The sequence below is a fragment of the Natrix helvetica genome (assembly GCF_964273705.1).
Source record: "Natrix helvetica genome assembly, chromosome: 3".
NCBI lineage: Eukaryota > Metazoa > Chordata > Lepidosauria > Squamata > Natricidae > Natrix > Natrix helvetica.
Window position 1 is genome coordinate 124,354,162 of NC_138549.1, and position 13,367 is coordinate 124,367,528.

General features: G+C 39.3%; 1 protein-coding gene across 1 annotated transcript in view; it reads right to left on the bottom strand.

Annotated features, from left to right (window-relative positions):
- GRM4 (glutamate metabotropic receptor 4) overlaps positions 1 to 13,367 on the bottom strand; it is a 341,390-nt gene that overhangs the window by 46,977 nt on the left and 281,046 nt on the right. Inside the window, exons 8-10 of the mRNA XM_081949329.1 lie at positions 10,261 to 10,461; positions 3,579 to 3,715; positions 1,603 to 2,538 (exon numbers count right to left, since the gene is read on the bottom strand). Coding sequence (XP_081805455.1) covers positions 1,603 to 2,538; positions 3,579 to 3,715; positions 10,261 to 10,461 — 1,274 coding nt within the window. The remainder of the gene's footprint in view (positions 1 to 1,602; positions 2,539 to 3,578; positions 3,716 to 10,260; positions 10,462 to 13,367) is intronic.

Below are 13,367 nucleotides of genomic sequence, written 5' to 3' on the forward strand. Positions count from 1 at the left end.
TGCAGTTCCTATTATCCAAAAAGTAACAAGCCCACCCCATGAAATTGATTTTGGATCAGGCATTTTCTTATTGTCGGTAAATTGAAACACAGAGTTAGATAGAAGCAGAGTTAATAATCTCCAATTCAATTTAGCATAAGATCTTCATTCATTTTCTCATGCTTCAAATGCAACCCATGATTGGGTCTTGATTTCACCATCACTATTTTCTCCTGTGATGTGGCTAGATTTTTTTAAACCATTATATATAGTTATAACTGCTATAATTATAACTACCAGTTGTAAAAGGAGAGGGAGAGTGAAAGAATAGTTTTGGGAAAGGGTTCAGTTTTTCCATCATGATCCACTACCTTGTTATCAAAAATGGTGCAAGGTCTGAGAAGAGAAACAGGAGGAACTAAATATGTATAGCGTGGAGGACAGAAGGGAAGAGGATGACATGACTGAAACCTTTATATTAAGGGTGTGAATAAGGTTCTAGAAGGCAGTATTTTCAATACTAAACAAAAATCAAGAACACGGGGTCATATCCCTGAGAGGAGGGAAGTTCCAAAGTAATGTTAGCTTGGAACCAACTTCCAGCTGAGGTAGTGGTCAATCATCACTCAGTATAAGCATGCTTGGGATAAACACATATGGGCATTATCTGACAAAAATAAAAAAATATCAAAACAATAATTCAAACTTAATTAATTAATTAATAAAAAAAAAAGTCAGAGTCGATGGGACCATGAGGTCTTTTTCTGCCATTGTTTTTTTTTATGTTTCTGTGTTTCTATCTGCACCTTCAAAAGTGAGAGTAACCAAAGTACAAATCAAAACTACACAATAATATAATCATTAGAACTCTAGAGAAAATTAAAAAAAAACATCTCTCAATCTATTTACCCCTATATAACCTTGTTAGAATAAAAAGATCACTGCTATTTTTCTAGTGGGTATGCCTCTTTTATACTCATTATAAAGGTAATAGTCATCAATTGCAAATTTATGACATACGTGCACTTGTTTGTTAATCTTGCATTATTCTGCATCTGAAAGCCTGAGGTTGCCACTGTCTGAAAACCATACTTCAATAATCCCAAAGCATTTGAAAATTCTTAGAAATGGGGTTCTCCAGAAGGAAGTCCTCACTTTTTTTACCTCTTCCTCCTTGAAATCTTGGATTTTCAAGGATGGTACAATCCCTTCACATTTTTTGTAATATAGTGAATATTCCATAGACAATGATACCTGTCTTCCAAAACCAAGAATTGCTAAGGAATGGGGGAAGGGAGTGTAAAGGAAGAAAATAAGAAACCAAAAATAATGTTACAAGTACAAGGCAATGGAGAACAGAAGAAAAGAAAAAAAGAAAAGTAACCCAGGAAAAAAACCAAGGTAAGTTGTCCATACATTGAAAAACCAAAGCAGTAAAAAGTAATAATCTGAAAATCCCCAAAGTAGAAAAAGTATAATTTCAATAGCCCCTGAATGCTATCAAGTTACCAGATCAAAAGTCTACAGATTCAAACATGCCAAGCACATTTCATCACTGGAGGACCTGGAACAGAATGGAAGATTTACTCGTCCTGCCCACCTCTACCCTCTAATGGCCATTACCTTGTCCGCTGACTGTGATGTCCCAAAGAAGATAGGAATGAAGGCTAACCACACAATGCAAGTAGTGTACATGGTAAACCCAATGGGCTTGGCTTCATTAAAGGTCTCAGGAACCCCACGAGTCTTTATAGCATACACGGTGCAGGTTACCATGAGCAGCATGCTGTATCCAAGCAAACAGATGAGGGACAGGTCAGAAATGTCACACTTAAGGACTCCCCGGGCAAAGCGGGGGTCTGTAGTCCGCTGGTCCTCATAGTCGATGACAGAGTGTGAAGGGTCCACAATGAACCAGATGCAGACCCCTAGGAGTTGCAGAGATATGAGGCTGAAGGTGATGGCCAGCTGGGAAGCAGGGCTGATTAAGCGCGGAGCACTGACAGACTTCTTCCCCTGCTCAAAAATGCGATAGATGCGATTGGTTTTGGTCAGCAAGGCAGCGTAACTGATGCTCATGCCCAGGCCCAGAAAGACACGCCGCAATGAGCAGGTGCCCAAGTCAGGCTCAGCAATCATCAGGAAGGTGGTGGCATAGCAAAGAAAGATACCCGTCAGCAGCACATAGCTTAGTTCCCGCCCTGAGGCCTTGACAATAGGTGTGTCGTTGTAGCGCACAAATGTCACCACCACAAAGAGGGTGGCAATGATGCCCACAATGGCAATGAAAACTGGCACCACAGCCCAAGGAGAGCTCCACTCAAGTTTAACAATGGGAATGGGGATGCAGCCAGTGTGGTTCTCATTGGGGCGCTCACTGAGACGGCACACCTTGCAATGGAACTCATCGTGCTGATATTGGTATCCATCACAGCGCTCACAGTGCCAGCAGCAGGGAATGCCCTTCACCAGCTTCTTCCTTTCGCCTGGTTTGCATGGCTGGCTGCATATGGAGGTGGGCATACGATTTCCTCCTCCAGGCCAATGCAGGCGCTCCATCTGCAGCAGAGGGGGGGGGGGGAGAAAGCAAGAATCTCAGCAAGCTACCTAAGCCTGGGTCAGAATAAGAGATTGGTCCAAATGTCCTACCCAAGTAGCATAAAATGGTTGCTTTTAATCAATAGTTTATCCAGTTAGTATGTGTGTTGCTCCTTATTTACAGTTCTTCCTGCCCTAGAATACCCTAAAGCTGAAAGGTTTGTTTTTGAAAGCCTGTAGAAATTCTTCCTCTCCCAAGACAGACCCTTGAGTTTTGCAATTTACCTGCTGCAGCCTTTACTAACTGGGCCCACTCACAGTGACCTTGCTAAACTACAGTAAACAGTTCAAGCTCTGTACTTTGCCACCTCTCATTGTGGCTGCGTAATCTATTTATCTTTTTCTCCTTCTTAAGGTTATTTCAAAGCTGTATGCACACACTGTCTGACTGATTGTAATTCCCACTTCAGTTTCTATATTATTTCATTTTATTGTGCACAGCTACTGAGCCAATTCGGAATCCCTGCTCATTAAAAGAGAAACAAAAGTTTGCATAAAATTCCAAAATTCTTTACCTAAGTTTCACTTGTTAAATGTTAATTTCGATATTGAAATGTATTGCTCTGAAATAGTTGAGGTCAAGAGTGTGAGCCTTTAATGATTTAAAACAAATGGGGGAAAGCAAATATGTTATATTTATTTGTCCCTGGGACTGAATCTTTAAATGTTATGTTTGCTTGGTAATATTTTCAATTGTAATAAATTTGTTTGCAGCCTAGTCTTTAAAATGTAATTCAGATAGTTAGAAATGGTGTACATTGGATTGTATTATTGAATGAGATTATACAGCAGTGCGAGAGCTAAACTCAAATCTTCTTCTTTATGATCTCTCTTTGATGTCTGTATACAGACAGCCTGAATTAAAAAAATAAGCCCATTTTGATCAATGTTCTTGATTTTATTGGGTTTCCAGTACAGTTGTGATTCTTACTTAAAATTCTGAAGTTGAAAAGACAGAAAGTTAATTCCCAGAAATGTTCAGATATAACCAACTGACTTACTTTTAAGTTTAGATGATTTGCCCAGTGCCCAATAACTTTATACTCGGGTGTAGCATTCTTGATCTGGTACTGATAGATATCATAGCGGCCTGGAGCATCTCCATTCTCATTAAATGTCACTGGAGTTCCAGCAATACCTACAAGAAGCAAAGTACTTAGTTCCAGAAAGAATGACATTGGATGGCATATTTGATTTATCAAACATACATCTAGTTTAATATGTAAAGCTATCTTGCAAAGTTGCCAAACAGGTTTTTTGGGGGGAGAACTTCAAAGTTTATTAGCTACAGAAAAGCACCGGAAAGTGCTGCAAAGGAGTAAACATACATCAAGAAACAAAGAATAGAATGACTCTGGGCATCCGATTGAGATCAAAACTCAGTTCATTCTGTTCTCTCAAACTAAAATCTACTCTTTTTTTTTTTCATTTTTACATAAGCAACTCATCTTAGAAAGCAAGAGCCTTTTAGTTACTTTTTGCAGATCTGCTAGAAATCACATTCAGATTTACCAGTAGTTTCTTTGCTAGAAACAGGCATATAGAAGGTGAAATAAGAGATGCTACCCACTCAAGGAAGCCTCATTTGTAACTATTAGGATAAAATTAGGTTTCTGCGACTTTCTTCCTCATGATCTTCTATCCAAATATTAATCAGATCTGACCTTGCTTAGCTTTTTAAGGTCATCCAAGGTTATCTAGACATTACTATTCCCGTTTAGACTCTGCGAAGTTATATAATCCTTACTATCTAACTCTATAATCAGAGAATTAGCAGTTTGTTGTCATACAGGATGGCCAAAATCAAATTGGTTTAAAGTAAGCAGTAAATGTTGATGTCAGATCAGAAAAGAACATCCATTCCTTTTCTAAATCTCTCCTGCAGTGCCACAAAAAGCAGAGTTTTTGGTGACATACATAAAATTAGAAGGCCCTTAAGACTTAGGTGTCCTCCCACGCATGCAGGTTGGAAGATTAGGTGACCTATAGTTATTGTGAAAAACAGGGTGTTTTTTGCTCATTTTTGCCCCCCCCCCCCAGTCCCCAGGAGCACTTTGCAGGCCTCTCAAACTCTCTGCATGCCCCATTTTTTCATAAAAATGAGGCGTGCAGAAGGTTTGGGAGCCTGCAGAGTACAAAACTTTTTTAAAAAAAAATTACCTCTTCAAAATCTTGGTGCATCTTATAGTCTGAAAAATACGGTAGCTTCTTTTACTATTGCTATTACATTAATGTTTTCAACTATATTCACTACCCATCATCACTTGTGCAAGATGAGCAGCCACATGAATTGAATAAATTAAATGAGATCTCTGAGCAACTTTATAATGTAAAATGAGTATATTGACAGATATAGGGATCATAAATCTATGGTCATACCCTGTTAGTTCATGTATTTGGTACCAATGATATAAACTTGATCAAACTTTTAGCAGGCATCTAATCCAAAGAAAAAGAAGGCTCCTTTTCTTGACAGTCAATCAGTTCCACTTCGTACATAAAAACTGCTTTCAGAAGGCATTAGACAGACCTGCCTTCAAATCTGCCTGCATATAATTACATTCCTCTTAGAATATGCTCTCTGTCTAAATCATTGAGCAATAAATCCATGCAAAATGCCAGTCCATGATGAGCCTACTATCATTCATTTACCAAAAGTGGTAATCCCAGCTCAGCATTCCACCACATAGATGGAGACAGAAAATAATAAAATATTTTACTCTGTTAAGTGAATCTCAAAGAGCTAAAATCATGAAATGAAAGAACTGAAAAGAACCTGGATATAGAGAGGTCATCAAGAAGTGTCAGGATCTGATTGTCTTCAGTTCAAAATGTATGCTGTATTTTAACATTTTTATTTTCTCCCATGCTTTTCTCTGTTGCCTTACACTATCAGCATGATGCAGACTGGATCTCAGGGTCAGACCAAGGAATGAAAAAAAAGGCATGAAGCTCTATTCAATCCATGTAGCAAACATGGATTCATGTTCCTCCTGGTAAATGTACTATCAACTGGTTATTTTAGGGGTATTGTTTTTTAATTTAATTTGTGTGTGTCTTAGGGTTTAAAATTATATTTATATACTGGCTCTGTACAGTTCTTTTAATTCTATTTTAACCTCCTCCATTCTATCTGTACATATTCAATTCTATTTATTGTATTTTGTATATTCTTTACATGGACTGTACACCGCCCCGAGTCCCTTTTGGGAGAGGGGGCGGTCTAGAAGCATGGTAAATAATAAATAAATAAATAAATAAATAAATAAATAAATAAATAAATAAATAAATAAATAAATAAATAAATAAATAAATAAATAAACCTGACTAAATTCGCAGTTGAATTTAATGGACATGTAAGAGTTTGCATGACACATGACAGTGTTGCTCCCACATCTCAGCATCGGATGCTTGAATGTTTTAAGGCTGCCTACTGGGAAAGCTTGCTTGTCCTGCCAAATGCTGCCACTTCTAACCGTGACCAGTGTTTCTTCAGTTCTTTTATATTATCTCTTCCTTCTTAGCACAGGTCGTAATAGACCCCGGAGAATAGTCTCATCAAGGCTATGACCACATAATAAAATTAACCTCATTGCAGAAAGAGTAGCAGAACAAGTAGGTAACCCCTTGAACATGTGCTTGATGATCTGCAGCAATTAGGTGATAATGTCAATCTCCCTGTCATAAAACACGTCTTACTTTCCAGTTTCCAAGGACCAAATCTTCATTAAGGAACTCCCATAGAAGTGAGTTTCAGTGTGGTTTTGTCCTTTTTTGTTCTCCTGGAGATGAACCAGTGATGGATGAAAGTTTTGTTGTCTGCTTATTTTTATATATTGAGCCAGGAAGAAAGTCATAAGAACAAAAGCAGGCCTCACAATGACATCTCCCCCTTTTCTACCTCTGTTTCAGTGGTGGGTTACTACCAGTTCGGACCGGTTCAGCCAAACTGGTAGTGGTTTGGCGTCCTGGGTCACTGTAACCAGCAGCAAGCCAGGTCTGCCACTTCCTGAACAGATTCTCCGGGGCAGCACCATAGGGGCTGCCATCTTGTTTTTCGCTTCTGTGCATGCGCAGAACAATTTTTATTGCACTGAGCATGCGCACACAGTAGTGCCTGCCAGAATCCACCCCTGCTCTGTTAGTATATCAAGTGTAAAGATGGAAGTCTAGCAATCAGATGAGCTCTAAATCATTAATCTGCTCTCTTGCTCAGGTAAGACCTCATCAGGTTGATAGTTTCTCCTATTTTTCTTTATTTTTCATCCACTTCTAGTATGAGAGATGGAAATAAAAAAATGAGAGTGGAACAACCAAATGTAGAGAAGGAGTAGGGATGGTTGCATTATATGGTATAAGCAGGGGGAGGGCTAAAATTAAAATTCAACGCTAACAACATGGTACATTAATTTGGGTGGACTGTTTCAGCCCTTTTATGATTAAACAGAGTGTCAGGCCTGCAGCCATCTTTTCTTTTGGATTTTTGGCCTGCCACACTTTTTATTATTCTACTATGCATTTTCTATAATGGGAAAATGGAAGGGGGGATTGTAGGAGTGAGATGTGATGTAGTCATAACAAAGTTCTTTCTAGAAAGCCAAGGTCATCCTTTGTCTTTGCACCTCTGCACCTGACCAGAACTGGATGGGTGGAACTGCTAACATGGCAGTGGAAGATTGGACTATGTGATGGACTTGCGGGGGGGGAGGGGCAAGATCTTGAACTTTCAACTGGGTGGGGAAGCTTTTGGATTCAGGTTTTCCCAGATGTGCCAACATGGCTCTCTTAATAAATTGGAATTTGGAGCAATACTTTGCCTTGGACTCTGATTTACTTTTGGATGCTATTTGGAACCCTGACACAGAGGTCAGTTTATACTTTATACGGTTTAGGTACAACACGTGACCCAACCAGAAATAACACTCCTCTGGGCTGTGTACATTTATTTCTACAGTGCAAGCTGTTAGCATGTTATATGTTGAAAGTATTATTTTTTTAAGATGCCTAAAAATTCTTTGTTATCAGATCTCCTATGCTTGCATGTACAGAATCTGGTAAGCCATATTACCGATTGGTATGTTTCTGTAGTTCTGTGAGTCCTAATCTGAAGATGTGCTTGAACAGACATTTTATCTATTCATCAAAAAAAATTCAATAACATCTTTTGTTGTCTCACCAATACAAGTATCAAACTATAAGCCACTCTATCCCTTCATAAGTGGCTATACAACTTCAGTTTTTAGTGAAACTAGAAAAAGATTACGTTCTGTGAAAACCTCTTTGTGGAAAATGATGGAACATGATGCATTTGTTGTAAGGAACAAGATTGGTGTCCCACTGCCCTCTAAACTGTTTGGTTGACCATCTTACCATGACAACACCTGCAGCTACACAGCAAGCTGAGTGGGACAATATCTGCTGTTCCAGTTCTTGTTCTGGATGCTTTTTGCAGACAGATCATTATCATTGATGAATACTGTCAGTGATCAGCACTAATATCTCTGCCACTCATCTGAACAGTGAAAGGTTACAGAGGAACACCAAGGGATGCACCCTGTGGCAGAGAAGGGGCAGGGCAGAGTGCAAGGCAGTTCTTCAAAACAAAGGCAGCTGGGGCCTGATTAGACATTTGTGCCATCTGTTCAGTGCCAAGAAAGCACTGCTAAGAGATTGAGAACTGTTACTTTTGCTCACTCCTTTGGTTTTCTTTCTGCATGCTTGCATGTATATTCATGATAGAAGACAACTGCACAGGGGTATTCTTCCAGATCTCAATGAAAGAAAAGTATAAAATATTAAAAACTGCAGTTACTCAAATGTCCATTCCTCAGGTGTGGAAGATGGCATAGTTCTACTCAAGTTGGTCTTCATCGGAACCAGAAGTCAGACCCTCTTCCTTTCATCTTCTTCTTTTGCTGGAGAACAAAAACCATGCTCCCAAGGAGAAACAAATGGTGATGTACCTCCTTCTCCCTGTATCTATATTTCAACTATTAAAAATTCCTTCTCCCTACATATATCTCAAGAGTGAGCAGGGGGTACAAAAGAAGATTTCTTCAGGAAATAAAACACCGTTGTTTATATCAAGATCTTCTCCATGTATGGATGAGCTTGGAATTCAGAGTCATAGAAACAATCTAGTTGCTGTTCTCCTTTATCCACTTTTTACAGATTTCTCATGGAGTGGAAAATATACAGCAAATGGCCTCTAAATCCAAGCATCCAAAAGGCCATTTCTCCATGTTAAAATGGGAAGGTTAATCACTTGTGCATTTGTAAAATATTTTTGTCCTCACTTTTGTTTTAGAGGTGTTTTAAAATATGCCTAATATAAAAGACAACTTCAATGAAGAAAAAGCTATTCGGCTGTAGGAGTAAATGGGCACTCCCAGTCATACTAAAGGAAGTTTATGACATACAGTAGAATGTTACCAGATGACAAGTTTAATGAAATCTTTAGTTACAGTGGTTTGCTTAATGAGTTGCTTCAAGAGTTTTTGTTGCCCCCCCCTCCAAACTTCACATTAAAACAAAATCACATGAATTGCACAAATAAATCCCAATAACATTAGGAAGCAGGAAACTCATACAACTAGCTAGGGAGAGAATAAATCAGGGAGACAGATTGTAGGGGATTGCAGTGGAAAGATAAATAGATGTAATAAGTAGGCTGAAGGAAAGCCCATATATTAAAAACATACAATGTGAGAATGTGAGGACTTTAGAAGATGTAAAGGAATAACTAATTGGGAGAGGAAATATTTTTTTATCAAAGAAGATACTTTATCAATGAGGAAGGAATGAAGGAATAAGAGCTATTAAGAAGGAATTCCTCATTTGAATAGAATAATGATGGAATAAAAGACACAGTGAGACACAGTGATTAGAATGCAGTATTGCAGGCTAATTCTGTCGATAGCCAAGAGTTTGATTCTGACTGGCTCAAGGTTAACTCATCCTTCCATCCTTCCAAAGTCGGTAAAATGAGGAATCAGATTGTTGGGGGAAATATGCTGACTCTGTAAACCAGTTTGAGAGGGCTATGAAGCACTAAGAAGTGTTGGTTGCAGGTGGTGCGCCCCGGTACGGGTGTACCGGAGCCTGCCCGGAACACCGGGTACCGTTCTGGTATGGTGCTCCAGAGGGTCCACCCGCCTGCCCAAGCTCTTTACCTGTCCTTTAAGCCTTTGGCGCTTCCGCACAGGCCAAGCAGCTGGAGCGTCGTGGAGATTTAAGGAGGCGTTGCAGGCAGGTACGACGCATGCACGCTCTACGCGGCGACACCGGGTCCGTTCTAACTATACCGGTTGGAATGGGATCTCACCTGCCATCTTCAAGCTTGGGCTATATATGTGTATGTATGTATGTATGTATGTATGTATGTATGTATGTATGTATGTATAATACATACAAAGTAAATATATATAATACATACAAAGTAAATGTAAATGTACAAGCAGTAAATAGTCCATGCATTTAAGTTCTATATGCCTCTTACTACATCTCAAAACTTAAATATATATTTTAAATATTAGGAAGGGAGAATTGAAAGAAAACAAACAAGACCAAAAAGTCTTGCCAATAAGATTTCCCCCCCTTTCCTATTACTTATGGAATGCCATAGCCCTAACATTAATCCAGTTTGGTAACGTTAACCTTAATGGTGCTCTTTCAAAGGCAGACCTGAGAAATTGACATTCCGGATATATTTGAGCAACTCTCCACCATCTACTGGATCCATCTTGGGGCAAAGACCGACCTTCCCTGGACACAAGTTCTTGTGCATATTGTGCAGTGCGTGACCCATGGCATAGACTGCGTCAATGACAAACTGCACTTTTCCTTCCTGCTCATAAGCAGAATCTTGGCCAATCCGTTCTCGATCTGGAAAAAAAAGACAAAGGGTAGGAATACGTGAGATGATTTTTCTGAAAAGCTGATGACTTAACAACTTGTCAATTCCCTTCAGAAACAGCAAAATGTCAGCCCAAGAATAATGGACACAGCCAATAGTATGGTTTAAAGGCAATAAGGACCATTTCTTTTTATACTCAGAATTACTGAGAAAAGGCATACACTGAGATAAAAGAAAATAAACCACAATAAATGACAGAAAAAAAATTATTAAAGTATCAGTGGAACTTATTTATGAAGAATAAATAAACATCCCAGGCAAACCAGTACACAATATTGAGGTTGTCCTAACTTCATGGTTTCTGGCATCAGTAGCTGTGGCCTTTGCACAACTTTGGATGATGCAACAGTTGCACCCATTCCTGGACCAGGAGGCTCTGCTAATAGCGACTCATGCCCTTGTGATCTCTCTTTTAAGCTACTACAACATGCTCTACATGTGGCTGCCCTTGGAGACCATTCAGAAACTTCAACTGGCGCAGAGTGCCAGCTGAGAGGGTAAATGGTAACAGGTATATGGCACAAATATGCCACTACTGTGTGAGATGCATTAGTTATCAGTATGTTTCCAGGTACAAATCAAGGTGCTGGTTGTCACCCTTAAACCCTACATGGCTTGGAACCACGAAGGAACATATTTTTCTCAGAGTCTCTACCTATCCAATTTGATCTAGCAGATTGGACAATATTCTCCGCTCAGAGATTAAAATGATTCTAACCCTGTTAGCCTTTCAAAAGGCTCTAAAAACCTGATTATTTTCCCAAGCAAGTGATGCTGAATGTGTCAAGGAGCCATTTTTTGGCTTTATGGTTAACAAGCTAAGCATCTTGGCTGCTGTGTATATTTATTTGGATTTTTAATAGCTTTTATTGTTTTAAAATGTTTTAATGCTTTAATCATAGCATATTATTTTTGAATTTTGAGCCATGAGTCATTGATTAAGGTGAGCTGCTGCAGAAATTGAATACATAAAGAAATAAATAAATTCCATCATGAAGAAACATATTCAAACACTATTCGATGCTTTTCATATAAAATTTCAAGCAACATTTTTGTAACTCAGTTTCAAAAGTGAATATAAAATTCGCAATGCCCCTTTCCATTGCTTGTCCCTAATAGGAAAAATCTCCAGGTCATTAGATACATTGTGAAATTCTGATTTCTGCAGAGGCTTTTTACACACATTCAAGTGAACACAACTCCTTTCAAAATATCCTTCTTAATACAAGAAAGAAAGGCAGGGATATTAACTATGAAGGGAACACCCATTCCCCAATTTTAGCCTTCTTTTCCCTTGAGACCTGCTGGTAGTTAGCAAGTGATGTCCCAAAGGGCATGTTCTGTAAGCCTCCAACTTAGACCAGCATTGAAGCATATGCAGGTATTCACTCTCTCACATTATCCTTCCACCATACTAGTAACTCTAGCACCAGTTCTCTCAGGTATTTTCATCAATGTCAAAGAATAGCTTGTATAACATCCATCAGTTACAGCAAGCATTTCCTCAAGTCCTTGCCCTTGTCAGACGTACTGTTAATTTTTCTCCTATCTCAGTCCCCTTCCCCTCTAACCTTTATCCCAGACTGCGGGATCACTCAAGTATCTGCTAATTAACCATGATAGCTGCTTGCCTCTTCTTGTCCTAACTGTTCTCAGTGGACTTCAGACATATTAACCCCTTCGTAAAAGTTGCCACTTAACATAGTACTCCATTCATAACAGCTAAAGGAGGGCCCCCTGTGGTATGGTGCATTTGGTACCACAAGAGTAACTACTGGGACTGCCTTAACAAGCCAGACTCTCAAATATGGTTCTCTCCCCAACCGCTAGCAGAGGGTAAACATCTACTTGTACCAAGCCATGGGACCCCAGGGGAAAAGCTAAGAGGAAATTGTTGGAAACAAGGCCTGATCAACCTGGAGAAAAGAAATAATGATTCTTATCACAAAGAACCTCTGGGTAAACTTGTCTAAAAACAGCATTCATGTTTAGAAATTGACTTTTGGACTCTGATGAATAACACACCTGCAATTTCCGAATACAGTAAAATGCAGAGACGAACATTATAAAGAGGTATAGTCCGGCAGAGGGAGATTACAGTTTATGCACTGGGTGCTGATCAAAATGACAGTGTATATAAAGAACATAAGTAATATAGTACAAAGGTGTTCTCACCAGCAAGAAGGGAGGCAAGCAGGGAGACTTTATGTGCGCGCGCACACACACACACACACACAGAGGGGGAGGGAGGGGGAGAGAGAGAGACAGACAGAGAGGGGGGGGAGAGAGAATGAGTTTTCCCTCTGTTATATCAAAAAAAAAAGAAATACACTTCATTAACTACTAAAAGTGAATTATGGAGAAAATCAAGTTCATGAGATACACCACTTCACTTCACTATTAGTCAGACTATTTATGAAGAATTTTATTTTCCAACTCCTGGTAGACCTAAACATATATCCCTGCAAGAAATGGAGTTAAGTCATAGCCAGACATAATGCAAACAATATCAAGAGGAGCAAGAGTCCATAAAGTATTTGGTGAAGTTCTTCTGAACATTGCTATTTAAGGTAAAGGTTCACCTTGCATAAATGTGCTAGTCATTCCTGACGCTAGGGGGCAGTGCTCATCTCTGTTACAAAGCTGAAGAGTCAGCACTGTCCAAAGGCGTCTCTGTGGTCATGTGGCCAACATGACTAAATGCTGAAAGTGGTTCCTATTTTTCTACTTGCATTTTTACATGCTTTTGAACTGCTTGGTTGGCCAAAGCTGGGACAAGTAACAGGAGCTCACTCCATTACATGGCGCTACGGATTTGAACCACTGAACATCTGACCTTTTTGATCAACAAGCTTAGCCACTGAGCCACTGTGTC